The sequence below is a fragment of the Herpailurus yagouaroundi genome, unplaced genomic scaffold (genome assembly GCF_014898765.1).
Source record: "Herpailurus yagouaroundi ecotype Mexico unplaced genomic scaffold, PumYag 28, whole genome shotgun sequence".
Lineage (NCBI taxonomy): Eukaryota > Metazoa > Chordata > Mammalia > Carnivora > Felidae > Herpailurus > Herpailurus yagouaroundi.
In genome coordinates, this window is record NW_024412376.1 from 126,812,553 (window position 1) to 126,825,036 (window position 12,484).

The window sequence follows — 12,484 nt, forward strand, 5'->3', positions numbered from 1 at the left end:
TGTAACAGAGTAGATATTTTTCAAGATGAAAAATGAATGAATGAGCAAAATGTCTAAAATCTTTAAAAAAAAAAAAAGCCAAAGTAGCAATAACTTCACAATAAGGCTACTGGAGATTGAAAGGAAATTGCTGTGATTTCATTCACAGGTGAATATGTTACAGGTTTTTTAAAAGTATACGTGGAGAAAAAAGTGAACATTTTTGTCCAAAGAAGATGGCAGAAAATTAAAAGAAGCAAAAATACCAAGAAAGGAAGGAGAATATGAAAAAGGAATAAAGTAGTGATTTTTTTTTTCTCTTAAGACACGGCACACAGGTGTGAACACCTGTACGTGTACATACAAGCAAGTATACATGGTAATTTGGCAGCTTGAATGATATACAGAGAGAAGAAAGGGAGATACATTCATGAGCCAAGCATTACTTTAAGCAAGTTAACATATTTTTTTTTAATTAGGGATTTATTCATTCATTGAGAACGTACCACGTGGCAGGCATGATGTTGGGTGATGGAGATACAGCAAGTATAGCAGATAGCAAATATCAGAAGAGCAAATACAAGACAGCACCCCTTTGGACCTTCCAGCCAAGTGGATCATAAACGTGCAAAGAAATGTTTTAACGTTCCAAGTGGTGGTAAGTGCTAGTCTCAGATCATTGTGAAAGAGAACTACAGAGGGGGAAACGAAGACCTTTCGATATACATGGTCACAGACAGACTCTGAGAAAAATCTCCTTTCAGCTGAGACCTGAAAGATAAAGAACGAGCTATGCAAAGAACCAAAGGAAGGCTTCCATGTTTATGAAGGAGCGCAGGCAAAGGCTTCAGGGTGAGTAGACAACAGACTAGCGGAGGAGACCTTGGCAGGAGATGAGGGTGGAGAGAGAGGTAGGGCCCCCTCCTCTCTCTCTCTCTTTCTCCTTCTCTCTCTCTCTCTCTCTCTCTCTCTCACACACACACACACACACACTAGTTATTTGCACACTAGTTATTTGTCTACATTTTACAAAAGCCATTATTTTCCCTTTAAACTTAAAAATTAAGAACAATTCTTCTTGGAAAAAAGATAACTTGCATTCCTCTTACTCGTCTTGAACCTGGTTGAGTTGATTACGAGTTGAATTCAACTCAGAGTCTAATTGCTCCATGTCCCGATCTCGATCTTTATGTCTCTCCTTATCAAACGTGTCCTGGAATGATACACAAATCAAAATAGGCTTGAATACAGGAAACAGCATGATGGGTTGCAACACATTATGCTGAGCCAAAGAAATCAAGCAGCAAAGAACACGCGTGGATAGGTCCATTTATATGCAGTTCTACTGCAGGCAAAATTAATTTGAATGATAAAAATCATAGGGCGCCTGGGTGGCTCAGTCGGTTGGGTGTCCGGCTTCAGCTCAGGTCATGATCTCACAGTTCGTGGGTCCGAGCCCCACGTCGGGCTCTGTGCTGACAGCTCAGAGCCTGGAGCCTGCTTTGGATTCTGTGTCTCCCTCTCTCTCTCTGCCCCTCCCCTGCTTGTGCTCTGTCTCTCAAAAATAAATAAATGTTAAAAAAAAATTTTAGAATGATAAAAATCAGAAGAGTGGTTGCCGTGGGGGGGGAGGGAGATGACTGGGAAGTGACACAGGGAATGCTCCGGAGAGATGGAAATGTTTTATAAATTAATAGGGTGTGGGTTACATGGATATATGCACTTAGCAAGCTATGGATTTCATTGCAGGTAAACTATACCACCATTTTTTATTACACTTCAATTTTTTAAAAAGACATTGAAATATCATCCCGTGTCTTTATACTCAGAATAACACCCATGGGGTAAAAATCTAAGCGGCACAGGAAAATCCTCAGGGGTGAAAAATTTGCTTAATAACAACTGACGTCTCACTTACCCTATGACAGTGGTTGCTGCATGTTTATCACATGGAATTTTCAAAATGGCCCTAGCGGGTCAGCAAAAGCATTATCCCCATTCAGCAAATGAGGAAACTAAGACATGGAAGGTTAGATAACCCACCCACGACCATAGAAGAGCAACCAGAATTCTACCCGGTGACCTCCAGGCAGGAAACTTTCCACCACGGCCTCTTAAGGCTGCCAAGAAAGGCCTGCTCTAAATGCTTTCATTTTAGAAAAGAACTTATGTAAATGCATATAAATATTTAAAATCACGGGGCGCCTGGGTGGCTCAGTCGGTTAAGCGGCCGACTTCGGCTCAGGTCATGATCTCACAGTCTGTGAGTTCGAGCCCCGCGTCGGGCTCTGTGCTGACAGCTCAGAGCCTGGAGCTTGTTTCAGATTCTGTGTCTCCCTCTCTGTGACCCTCCCCCGTTCATGCTCTGTCTCTCTCTGTCTCAAAAATAAATAAACGTTAAAAATTTAAAAAATAAATAAAAATAAAAAAATAAATAAAATCAAGTTGACTAATATTTAATGATGCCAATGCCTTAAACGAGTTATGTATTCTCTTTCCAGGGTGGGGCTTCAACAGTTCCAAAGCTGACACTTTTCCCACAGAAATCACCAGCATCAATCGCCAATTATGATGCCCTTTGTCAGCCTCTGAGAACTAAGTTTTCTTTTCATGTTGGAAGTTTTCCATCAGTGTTATTTCACTCTTTCAGAACGGGGAGCTTTCCCCATCTGGTGGTCTCTTTCTCTTCTGAGGCCCCATGGTACCCCAACTGTCGGTGTGACTACTTTGTCATCCAAAAGTTCCTATTTAATGCCTAGTGTGGGCAATGTCCTACATGTAGGACATCACCAGTCCCTTTTTACAGCTGAGGAAGCAGAGGCTCATTCATTTGTCTGCGGTCACCCCACTGGTAAGTAGGCAACGCTGAGATTTGAATGCAGGTCTGTTTGAAGAGACACCTCAACCCGTTATGCTGCACAAGACTATAAACAGAAGCTCACCTTTGGTACCTGTGTCCTAATCCCCTAACTAGAGCTGAGTCCCCCACTGGGTAAAAGCTGTATCTTCTACATGTCTGAGTTCCCAGAGCCTGATCTGGGTGCTGAAAGTCAAGGGTGATCCTTTAGCGTGCCTACCTGTAGAGAGGGGACCTTGCTGTCAACAGTGTTTCCCAGGGAAGCAGCAGTAAAGGAGGCCTCCAGCCAAGGCAAAAGGCGCGATTTGATTATTTCCACACCATCATTGTGTCCTCCTAAAAGAGTCCACAAATCAGTTCAGCGAGAGAAGTTTAGCCACACAGGGAGAGAGTACAGAGAAGAGAAATAAAAGAAGGGAGACGGGGAAGCACAGGCCATTCTCACCTTCTTGGGCAGCCGTGGTGAGGATCCTGAAGAGTTGTCCTTGCACTTTGGAAATTTGTTCAATGAACTCAAGGCAACGATTGAGATTTTGATCACATGTGTTTGTCTACAAAGCCAAAACAGAAGATCAGTGCAATTCCTTCCCCTTCCGGGACCCACCGCAGGTAGACAGGGGCTACCCTGACTTTACGCAGGGGCTGCCTCGCTCTGGTGGGCTCCCACGTACAGAGACCGCCATGTGTTGACCAAAACCTGTTTCCCTTTCCTCCTGGGCGCACAGCTAGATGGCTTTCCCCAGCTTCCCTAGCAGTCTGTACAGCCGCGTAACTGAGTTCCGGTCAAGGGGACAGGAAGTGATTTGTGCCACTTCGAGGTGTGACCCAGAAGAGATGGCGAAAGAGATGGCCCAGGCCATATGGCACATGCAGACTAGTAGGGGAGGGAAGAGTGTAGACAGTTACACACAGTGGAATAGTAAGTCTCACCAGACCGGTGAACCCCAGGTCTACTCCAGAGCCCATGGTCTTGGAAAATCGGGGAAGACTTCTGAGAGGAAGTGAAATCTAGGACAGGAGACGTTGGGCAGACTTGGAGAAAAGGGCAGTTCCAGTGGTTGTGAAACAACAGAACATGAAGAAGCCAAGAGGTGGGCCTTTAACTATTATTCTGCTGTTTTCATCTCCTTGGTGGGTTTTTACCATTTCCTCACGAGACAAACCTCTCATTGATTCTAACACTAAAGGAAGCAACACAGCTACAAGCAACAAACAAATCACGTGGGTGTAAAGAGGCATAGATTTATGTGTTATCTCCAGCCACGGTAAGGCACGAGCAGTGGGTCCCTCCTGGGCGCCACAAATCCCAAGACAAGAAGCAGGGTGTGAAGATGATTAGAAACCAGAACAAAGGGGCGCCTGGGTCATGACCTCACAGTTTGTGGGTTTCGAGCCCCGCGTCAGGCTCTGTGCTGACAGCTCGGAACCTGGAGCCTGCTTTGGATTCTGTGTCTCCCTCCCTCTCTGCCCCTCCCCTGCTCATGCGTGCTCTCTCTCTCTAAAAATGAATACATATTAAAAAAAAAAAAATTAGAACAAAGAGGAAAAGTTTAGATAAGCTGCAGGCAAAAGGCTACAGGTCAAATGCATATGTGTGTCAACAACAGAAGTGGTTCAGATGGGCGGTAAGCTCCTTGTGGACAGAGGCTGTGCTGGCCTGGTCGCTTATGGCACTCCCAGCCCTGCGTTCTATGGTCTCTATGGTCAAACCCAGTAAGTACTGGACGGACAAATGACAAGAAGACTCACGCCCTCTGTGTTTATTGCATAGTTCCCACACACCGGGCAGGGTCAATGCTTTGCATACATAAGCTCGGTTAACCCCCTCAACACTACACTGTGAGGTAGGAGTACCACTGTTAGCATCCCCATTTTCAGATGAGAAAACTGACGTGCAGAGGGGCTAAATAACTTGTCCGAGGTTACCTAGCCAGGAAAATGGCAGACCTGAGACTGGAGCCCAGGCAGCCTGTTGCAGAGCCCATGCTCTTAAGATCATGAGAAGTGCCGGGAGCAGAGGGAGGACAGGCTGATGTGACACGAGTGAATGGGGAGGGCCAGCAGGAAAGGCCTCCCTGAGGGGGAGACACAGAGCCAAGTCTGGCCGCGGATTCCTGAAGGAAGGCTGTGCCACGCTGTGGAAACGGCAGGGGCAAAGGCCCCGTGGCAGAGGCAGGAACAATTTAAGCCACCTTGGGAACCAAAAGTAAGCGCGTGTGGCAGAAACACCAAAGGTGAGAGGGGTTAGCAGGACAGACCCTAGAGGGCCAGGGAGGAGTTTGGATGGCATGGACTCACTGCAACCTGGGTGCCGCCTCTGGTTTACGTCCATGCCCGGTGGATAGCACCCGGGGACAAGCTCTGTTGTGGCGCCTATTTCGGATGCAGCCATTTGTTTCTGTCTCATCCTTCTATCCCCTTCTCCTAAAGAGAGTAGGAGCTCTTTTAAAAAATTACTTGGTCTTTTGCCTGTTTGTATCAGTTGCCGCTAACATGCATAACAAATGGAAGGGCCCCAAAATATTTGACAAATGAATGAATGAAGGAATGAATAACTTAACGGCGTAAATATTGACATAATCAGAACACTTGGAACCTACAGCTGAACAGCTGTGTCCGTCCCTCCCTTGTTGAACCAGCCGCTCCTTGACCTTGCTGTTTCATTCCTGCACTCATCACAGTGAACCTGTTGCTTGCAAGCAGCTTTTCGCCCTCTGGCTGGGTCATGCCATTTGCTAAGTGGACAGAGAATGGGGCCCGGGGGTCCAGCAGACCTGAGCGATTTTCTCTGCTCTGTCACCTGCCACCATGCTGTGCGATCCTGCACAGGTTAGTTAATCTGTCTGAGTCCGTTTCCTCTCCAGGAAAATGGGGATGACACCTTGCAGAGTATGTTAGGAGAATTAAATCCCAATAATGCCTCTCTAGCGTCTCAGAGACAGAAGGCACTCAACAATCTGTACCGATGAGGTAGAGTGTGGTACTGAAGGGGGCAATGGTAGAGGATAAGGTAAGCCTCGATTCAAATATAGTTTTACACTTATTCACTATATTCTCTTAGAAAAGATATTTTAAATAGGAACCCCTGTTTACTCATACTGAGGAGGTGGCCGATCTCCCGAGCTAACTTAGGTGCATAATAATTCAAAGTATTGTTGTAGTATTATTACCATATGCTCCTATGCCTTGCCCAGTGCCCGGTACAAAGGAGGTGCCCAGAGGAATGTTTCTTAAGGGGGTTTGTTCACACAGCTTAAATAACAGAAGAGAATACACGGTGGGAGACAGCTTCCGATCCCAAGACCTCTCACAACGTGCCGCAGCTTCTAACACAAAGCACCACGCCAGACACAATAGAGTCACGTTATTCTAACAATCACTCCCACAAAATGAATAGAGCAAAGATATGAACTAATTGTGCTGTCTCCTAATTCCAAAGCTCATCCCTTCATAAATCATTGAGTTCCTATCATTCATAAGGTGTTGGGCTGCTAGCTCAGGAAACAAAGCTACCTTGAAAAAATTAAAAGTTGCCTGCTGTCAATGACAGCACCAGCTGGGGACACGAGATGGAAAATGGGAGACGCCCAGAGAGGACTAATGGTCACCTTAGAGTGTGCCAAGTGCTCTAGGGGGATGGTGAGCTGTAGAAGGAGCAAAGCGCACCCTAGTGAGCAGTGAGGGGTAAGAAATCAAGATATTTCAAAAGGAGGAACAGCAGGTACCAAGACAAGGAGCAGCAAGGAAGCAAAGTGGAGTACAGGGTCCGGAGACCAGATAATGATAAACTTTATACGCCCCACGAAGGGCTGTGGGCTCTAGCCCATCACTGAAAGATTGAAGGGGTGGGTAGAGGAGGGTGGTGACATGGTCCCATTTATTCTGCGTTTTACGAAAATCACTCTGGCAGAAGCAGACAGCTCTGATGGGAAACAGATAGGTGGGAACAGAAGGGTGGGAAACAGGTGTCAGAGGGATTTTCAGACAGTGTAGGGGACCCGCAGGACCGTCAGAGAGAGCTGTCTAGTAATAGTACCCAACAATTATTGAGCGCTTACTTTGTGCCAGCCAAGCCCTGTGCAAAGTGCTCTAAATACAGTTTCATTTAATCCTCAAAGCAACCCTACAAAATGGATACCATCTGTGATCCCAAATCCACCAAGGAGAAAAAAAAAAAAAAACGAGATCTTAAGTAATTTGGAGAAAAGGTGGTTGAGCTGGAAATTAAGCCCGTTCCTGCAGCCTTTGACACAGAGCCAAGCTCGCATCCATGGCACTGTATCAAGAGCAGCAGGAAAGGCATCTGGATCTCAGCCGAGCGGTGGGGGTCAGAGGTGCGTCTCTGGAAGCCTTCAACAGATGGAGAGAGTGGAAGGAGAAGGTATGTGAGAGTGGAACTCACATACCGTGAGTTCGGTCAAGGGCAGAGTTCTCTGGACAGCATGCATCTCCTGGGTCTGTGAGTCTACTCCCTGCAGGCACAGATATTTCCGCAACAAAGTTTGCTTGAGGCGTGCCCTAACTTACCCTAGATTTTCCCACCCATGTAAGAAATGATGGGAACTTGAATAAGGGCAGTGGTAGCAAGAGGGGAAAATATGGGACATATTCGGTGGATATTTAAAGGTAGAATCCTGGGAGTGTGATGAACCCATTTGGGAGGCATGATGGAGAAAGGGGCCCCAAGTTTCTGACTTGGACCACAGCGGAGAATGCGGTGCCATTGCCCAACCAGAGGACCCAAGTGGGAGAAGCAGCAAGGCTGGAGAGGGGAAAACTAGTCCTGCTGGGTTCGTGTCGGGTTGGAGGATGTAGAGTGTCCACAGGGTCCTGGTTGGAAAGCTGGTGGTTACTCAGGTCGGGAGCTCCGCAGAAAGCCGCAAGCTAGAGACAGATTTGGGGGTCACCGGCATCTGGGAAGTAGCTAAAGCCATAGAATTCGGTGCATCAATTGCTGCAGAGAAATCAAGGAGATAAGGACGGGGAAAAAGAAGTAGGACTCGGCCATCCAGTGGCCTCTGGTGACCATGATGAGAGCAGTGACAGCAGAATGGCGTGGGGATATTTGCTGCATTTCCAGATTGCACAGGGTTGAGGGACAAATGGGAGCAGAGAAGAAGCAAAGACAATGAGGACACGTGACTCTTTCAAGAAGTTCCCAGGTGCAGAAGGAGACCAGCAGGACAGTGGCTTTGCTCCGATCCCTTCAAGGTCCTTGCTCTCTTGCCCAAACAGAAGCTCCTGATAATATCAAGCCTAAATGTTGCCTGATTTCCCAAATCCTTCATAACATGCCTCCGCGTGACTTGTTGAGCCTTACTCCCCTGCGCTTCCCTCCAGCAACTCTCTCCACCCCAGCCTTGCCTTTGCACACGTGACGCATGTGCGAGAACCACCACCCACCCTTTCCCGTCCTTACACGCCTTTTACCGAGCAGCCTTGACTTGTTAACATTTCTCCTTGTAACAGCCTGATCACCCACGCTTTTACCAGTGGTTCTCTCCCGCCTTTGGTTCTACTCCTGACCTTGAAGCACCTCCACAACATGAAAAAGAAAAAGTTTTCCATCACTGCGTTAATAAAATATAGCGCTGCATATCTTTAATCAACTTTCAAACTGAAGTTCGAAGAGCACAAAATATACTGATTTCCATTCCTGAAACCTCAGTCTCAGGGCGCCTGCGCAGCTCAGTTGGTTAAGCATCCAACTTCGGCTCAGGTCATGATCGCGTGGTTCATGAGTTCAAACCCCACATCGGGGTCTGTGCTGACAGTGCAGGGCCTGCTTGGGATTCTGTCTTCCTCTTCCTCTGCCCCTCCCCTAATCGCGCTCACTCTCTCTCTCTCTCAAAATAAAGTTTAAAAAGAAAAAATAAACCTCAGTCTCACACACACAAAATACACTTCATATATATTAGGTGAGAATTAACAGTACAAAGGATTCATCGCAACATTCCTTTAAAACATGAATAGGGGCACTTGTACCCCAATGTTTATAGCAGCACTTTCAACAGTAGCCAAATTATGGAAAGAGCCTAAATGTCCATCAACTGATGAATGGATAAAGAAGTTGTGGTTTACATATACAATGGAATACTACGTGGCAATGAGAAAGAATGACATGTGGCCTTTTATAGCAACGTGGTTGGAACTGGAGAGTGTTATGCTAAGTGAAATAAGCCATACAGAGAAAGACAGATACCATATGTTTTCACTCTTATGTGGATCCTGAGAAACTTAACAGAAGACCGTGGGGGAGGGGAAGGAAAAAAAAAAAGGCTGGTGGAGGGGGAGCCAAAACATAAGAGACTCTTAAAAACTGAGAACAGGGGCGCCTGGGTGGCGCAGTCGGTTAGGCGTCCGACTTCAGCCAGGTCACGATCTCGCGGTCCGTGAGTTCGAGCCCCGCGTCGGGCTCTGGGCTGATGGCTCAGAGCCTGGAGCCTGTTTCCGATTCTGGGTCTCCCTCTCTCTCTGCCCCTCCCCCGTTCATGCTCTGTCTCTCTCTGTCCCAAAAATAAATAAACGTTGAAAAAAAAATTAAAAAAAAAAAACTGAGAACAAACTGAAGGTTGATGGGGGGTGGGAGGGAGGGGAAAGTGGGTGATGGGCTTTGAGGAGGGTACCTGTTGGGATGAGCACCAGGTGTTGTATGGAAACCAATTTGACAATAAATTTCATATTAAAAAAAAAAAAACATGAATCCTATTGCAACATTACATTATTTACCTGACTTTATTTTTTAAACTTTTATTTAAAAAAAAAAAAGAATTTTAAGGGGAGCCTGGCTGGCTCAGTTGGTTAAGTGTTGGCTCAGGTCATGATCTCACCGTTCATGAGTTCGAGCCCCACATCAGGCTCCGTGCTGACAGCTCAGAGCCTGGAGCCTGCTTCAGATTCTGTGTCTCCCTCTCTCTCTGCTCCTCCCCCACTTGCCCTCTCTCTCTCTCTCTCTCTCAAAAATAAATAAACATTAAGAAAACTAATTTTACATACAAGAATGCCATTCCAAACCTGCCAGTTAGAGAATTAGTAGATGAGCAAGGAAAAGGAACGATGACAGTAAGCGTGTAGAGACTAGCCTGAGGGATAGCATTATGTAGCTGCTTGCAGCCAGTCATGGAAATTCACACATGGGAAACCAAAGCCTTAATTTCTACCTCCTTTTTTCCTTCTGTCCAGCACATGTGTATGAGAGGGGAGGGGCACAGAAGGATGGCAGGAAATGGGCACTGCAAGTGAGTGAAATTTCATTATTACACCTTCCCTCCCCCTGGAGGAGATAAGAGAATGAACTTGGCAAGCAAAAGACCTAGTTTCAAATCCAAGTTCAACCCTTTGTACTGCAGTGACCTCAAGCAGGTTAGCTGCCCTCCTGAGGTTTGGTTTCCTCATCTGTAAAATGTAGAAAATAAAACCTGCTATTTCATAAGTTCTTATGAAGTTTAAAGGCAATAGCGCATGAAGAGTGCTTTGAAAGCTTTCAAGTCTTTGAAAGCCTTGATGATGCGGGTTATAACAGGCTACAACTAGTCCTCCAGGGAAGTGGCTGTCCCGTACGCGGGCAGGCTTTCAAATAGCTCTGTTTCCAAAATCAACCTTCAATGTTAACGGCATGGCTGACTTTGCCACAATGCACCAGCTCCACAACAAGGTTTTAAAACCAGAATACTGAATTTCAGGTATAAGAGGAGTAGGCTTATTTATACCCCAACAATTTAGCAAAAGCTTCTATTTAGACCTCACCACTGGGATTTTAATGTCTTGACTTGCGGTTAATATGTCTATTGGATTTCTTTCATTATTATCCTTAAATATTAAACAGTGATGATGTTGCCATTAACAAGTTTGTCCAAGATGAAAATAAGAAAGGACTGTCAACAGCCCCCTGTTAAAAATAAAATAATCTGGCCCTCTGTTGAAATAATCTGCCTCAATCACTTGTCAAGTTCTTTCACAACCACGGATTCATCATGAGCTGCTGTGGCAGAAACCATGGCCCCAAATAAATATTCCACCTGCTCTCCATTTGTCAGGCTCCTTTACAATGAGGTTGGAGCCACATAACAATTCTTCTGGTCAAGGGAAGATGAGTGAAAGAGGTGTGTATAATTTAAGTGCTCTCTCTCTTTCTCCCTACAGATCTTTGAGGTCCCGCGATGTGATGGCTGCTCCGCCAGATGGAGGGCACCTGACACGGAGCCAATGGTGGAGAAGAGTTGCCACCATATTATGCAGGAATGAAAAACGTCTTTTACCAAAGTTCAGACACTAAGATTGGGGTTTTATTTATTCATCACTGCAGCATAGGAGGAAAGAGATAAAGGGAAAGAAATGTTTTCTATAAATTTACTAATTAGAGAGAATCCCCAAGAATGTAGAAGTATGTTCACTACGGGGAAGGGCAAAGGCAGCCAGGGAGTCTGTTTGGTGACACCATAGTAACCACAACAACCTTTTGTGCTGAGAATCAGGGATATTTTGGCATGGAGACAACATCTATTTCAACCACAAAGATTATCTGAAAACCAAGGAGATGCCTCTTTGAGATCTCCTTTTTGTTTTTGTTTTTTATTTGAGAGAGAGAGAGAGCACTGTGGAGAGGGGCAGAGGGAGAGAGAGAGGATCTTAACCAGGCTCCACACTCAGCACAGAGCCCAGTGATGCTTGACACAGGGCTCAATCCCACGACCTTGGGATCATGACCTGAGCCAGAAATCAAGAGTTGGACACTCAACTGACTGAGCCACCCAGGCGCCCCTGCAATCTCCTTTTTATGTACTGGTGGTTGATATGCTGTTTTTGCTTAAGAGGGCAGATTTCTATAACACACGAAAGTAATGCAAGAGGGAGCATTATCAGCTCTCCCTATTATCCCCATTCACATATCAAATAATCAAAAGTTCCCAGAATGTAATGTCTTGGTGTCTATTAATTTACTTCAAGAAATGGAATCTTGTCCTATCATAGGGATGGGGTTATCAAGGGTGTAGTAAGAACTTACCATTTGCCCCCTATAATTACATACAGTACATTTTAAAAAGTAATAAATCTCGGAGCATCTGACCAAAGGTAACTCCCTAGTTCACAAGACTCTGCGTGGAAAGAAAAGCACCTAAGGAGGAGGAGAGTTTCAGCCCAGAGCCCAGAGCTGACCTTCTCCAGGTACTGCTGACATTGGACAGAGGTTAATTTCTCATCTTAATATCTCTATAGAGTCATTAATAATCAGAACCCAGTTCTGCATAGGTGGGTGTTTGACCCTTTCACAAAGTTGACCAAGAAGACCATGCAGATGTTGCATGATCAATTGTGGGCATTTGGGGCCGCATACTCTTACTTGAATCTGCAGAACCATTCTCAGAGTCGGACCTTGTTTACTGAATGTGCCAGCATAGTTTACAAGGGGCTGATTCTTGCCTAAAATATTGCCCAGCTCTGTCCGTCCTCCCTAGAATTTCCAATTTCCCCAGCATGCTGCAGCTAGAGCAACCTTGCCAAACAATCCAAACATGTGTCTTCACCGCATGGTGCTTTTAGTTTCCCTCCATTGCCCCCAGGGTAAAGTCCAAACTCCTTAACACACCATCCAAGGCCTCTACCCTCTGGCCGCAACCACCCCACGTCCCCAGCCTCATCTCACTTCCA

The 12,484-nt window shown here is 45.9% G+C and overlaps 1 protein-coding gene across 6 annotated transcripts in view; it reads right to left on the minus strand.

Moving 5' to 3' along the window:
• Positions 1-12,484, minus strand: part of SPATA18 (spermatogenesis associated 18) — a 36,281-nt gene that overhangs the window by 18,583 nt on the left and 5,214 nt on the right. For 4 of the 6 annotated variants that reach the window (XR_005793131.1, XR_005793130.1, XM_040483807.1 and 1 more), the window contains exons 2-4: positions 3,282-3,387; positions 3,057-3,172; positions 1,089-1,192 (exon numbers count right to left, since the gene is read on the minus strand). Coding sequence is in view for 4 of the 6 variants with exons in the window: in XM_040483807.1 (XP_040339741.1) it covers positions 1,089-1,192; positions 3,057-3,172; positions 3,282-3,387 (326 nt within the window). In the remaining 2 variants the exon portion in view is untranslated. The other 2 variants (XM_040483827.1, XM_040483837.1) reach the window with 2 other exon arrangements.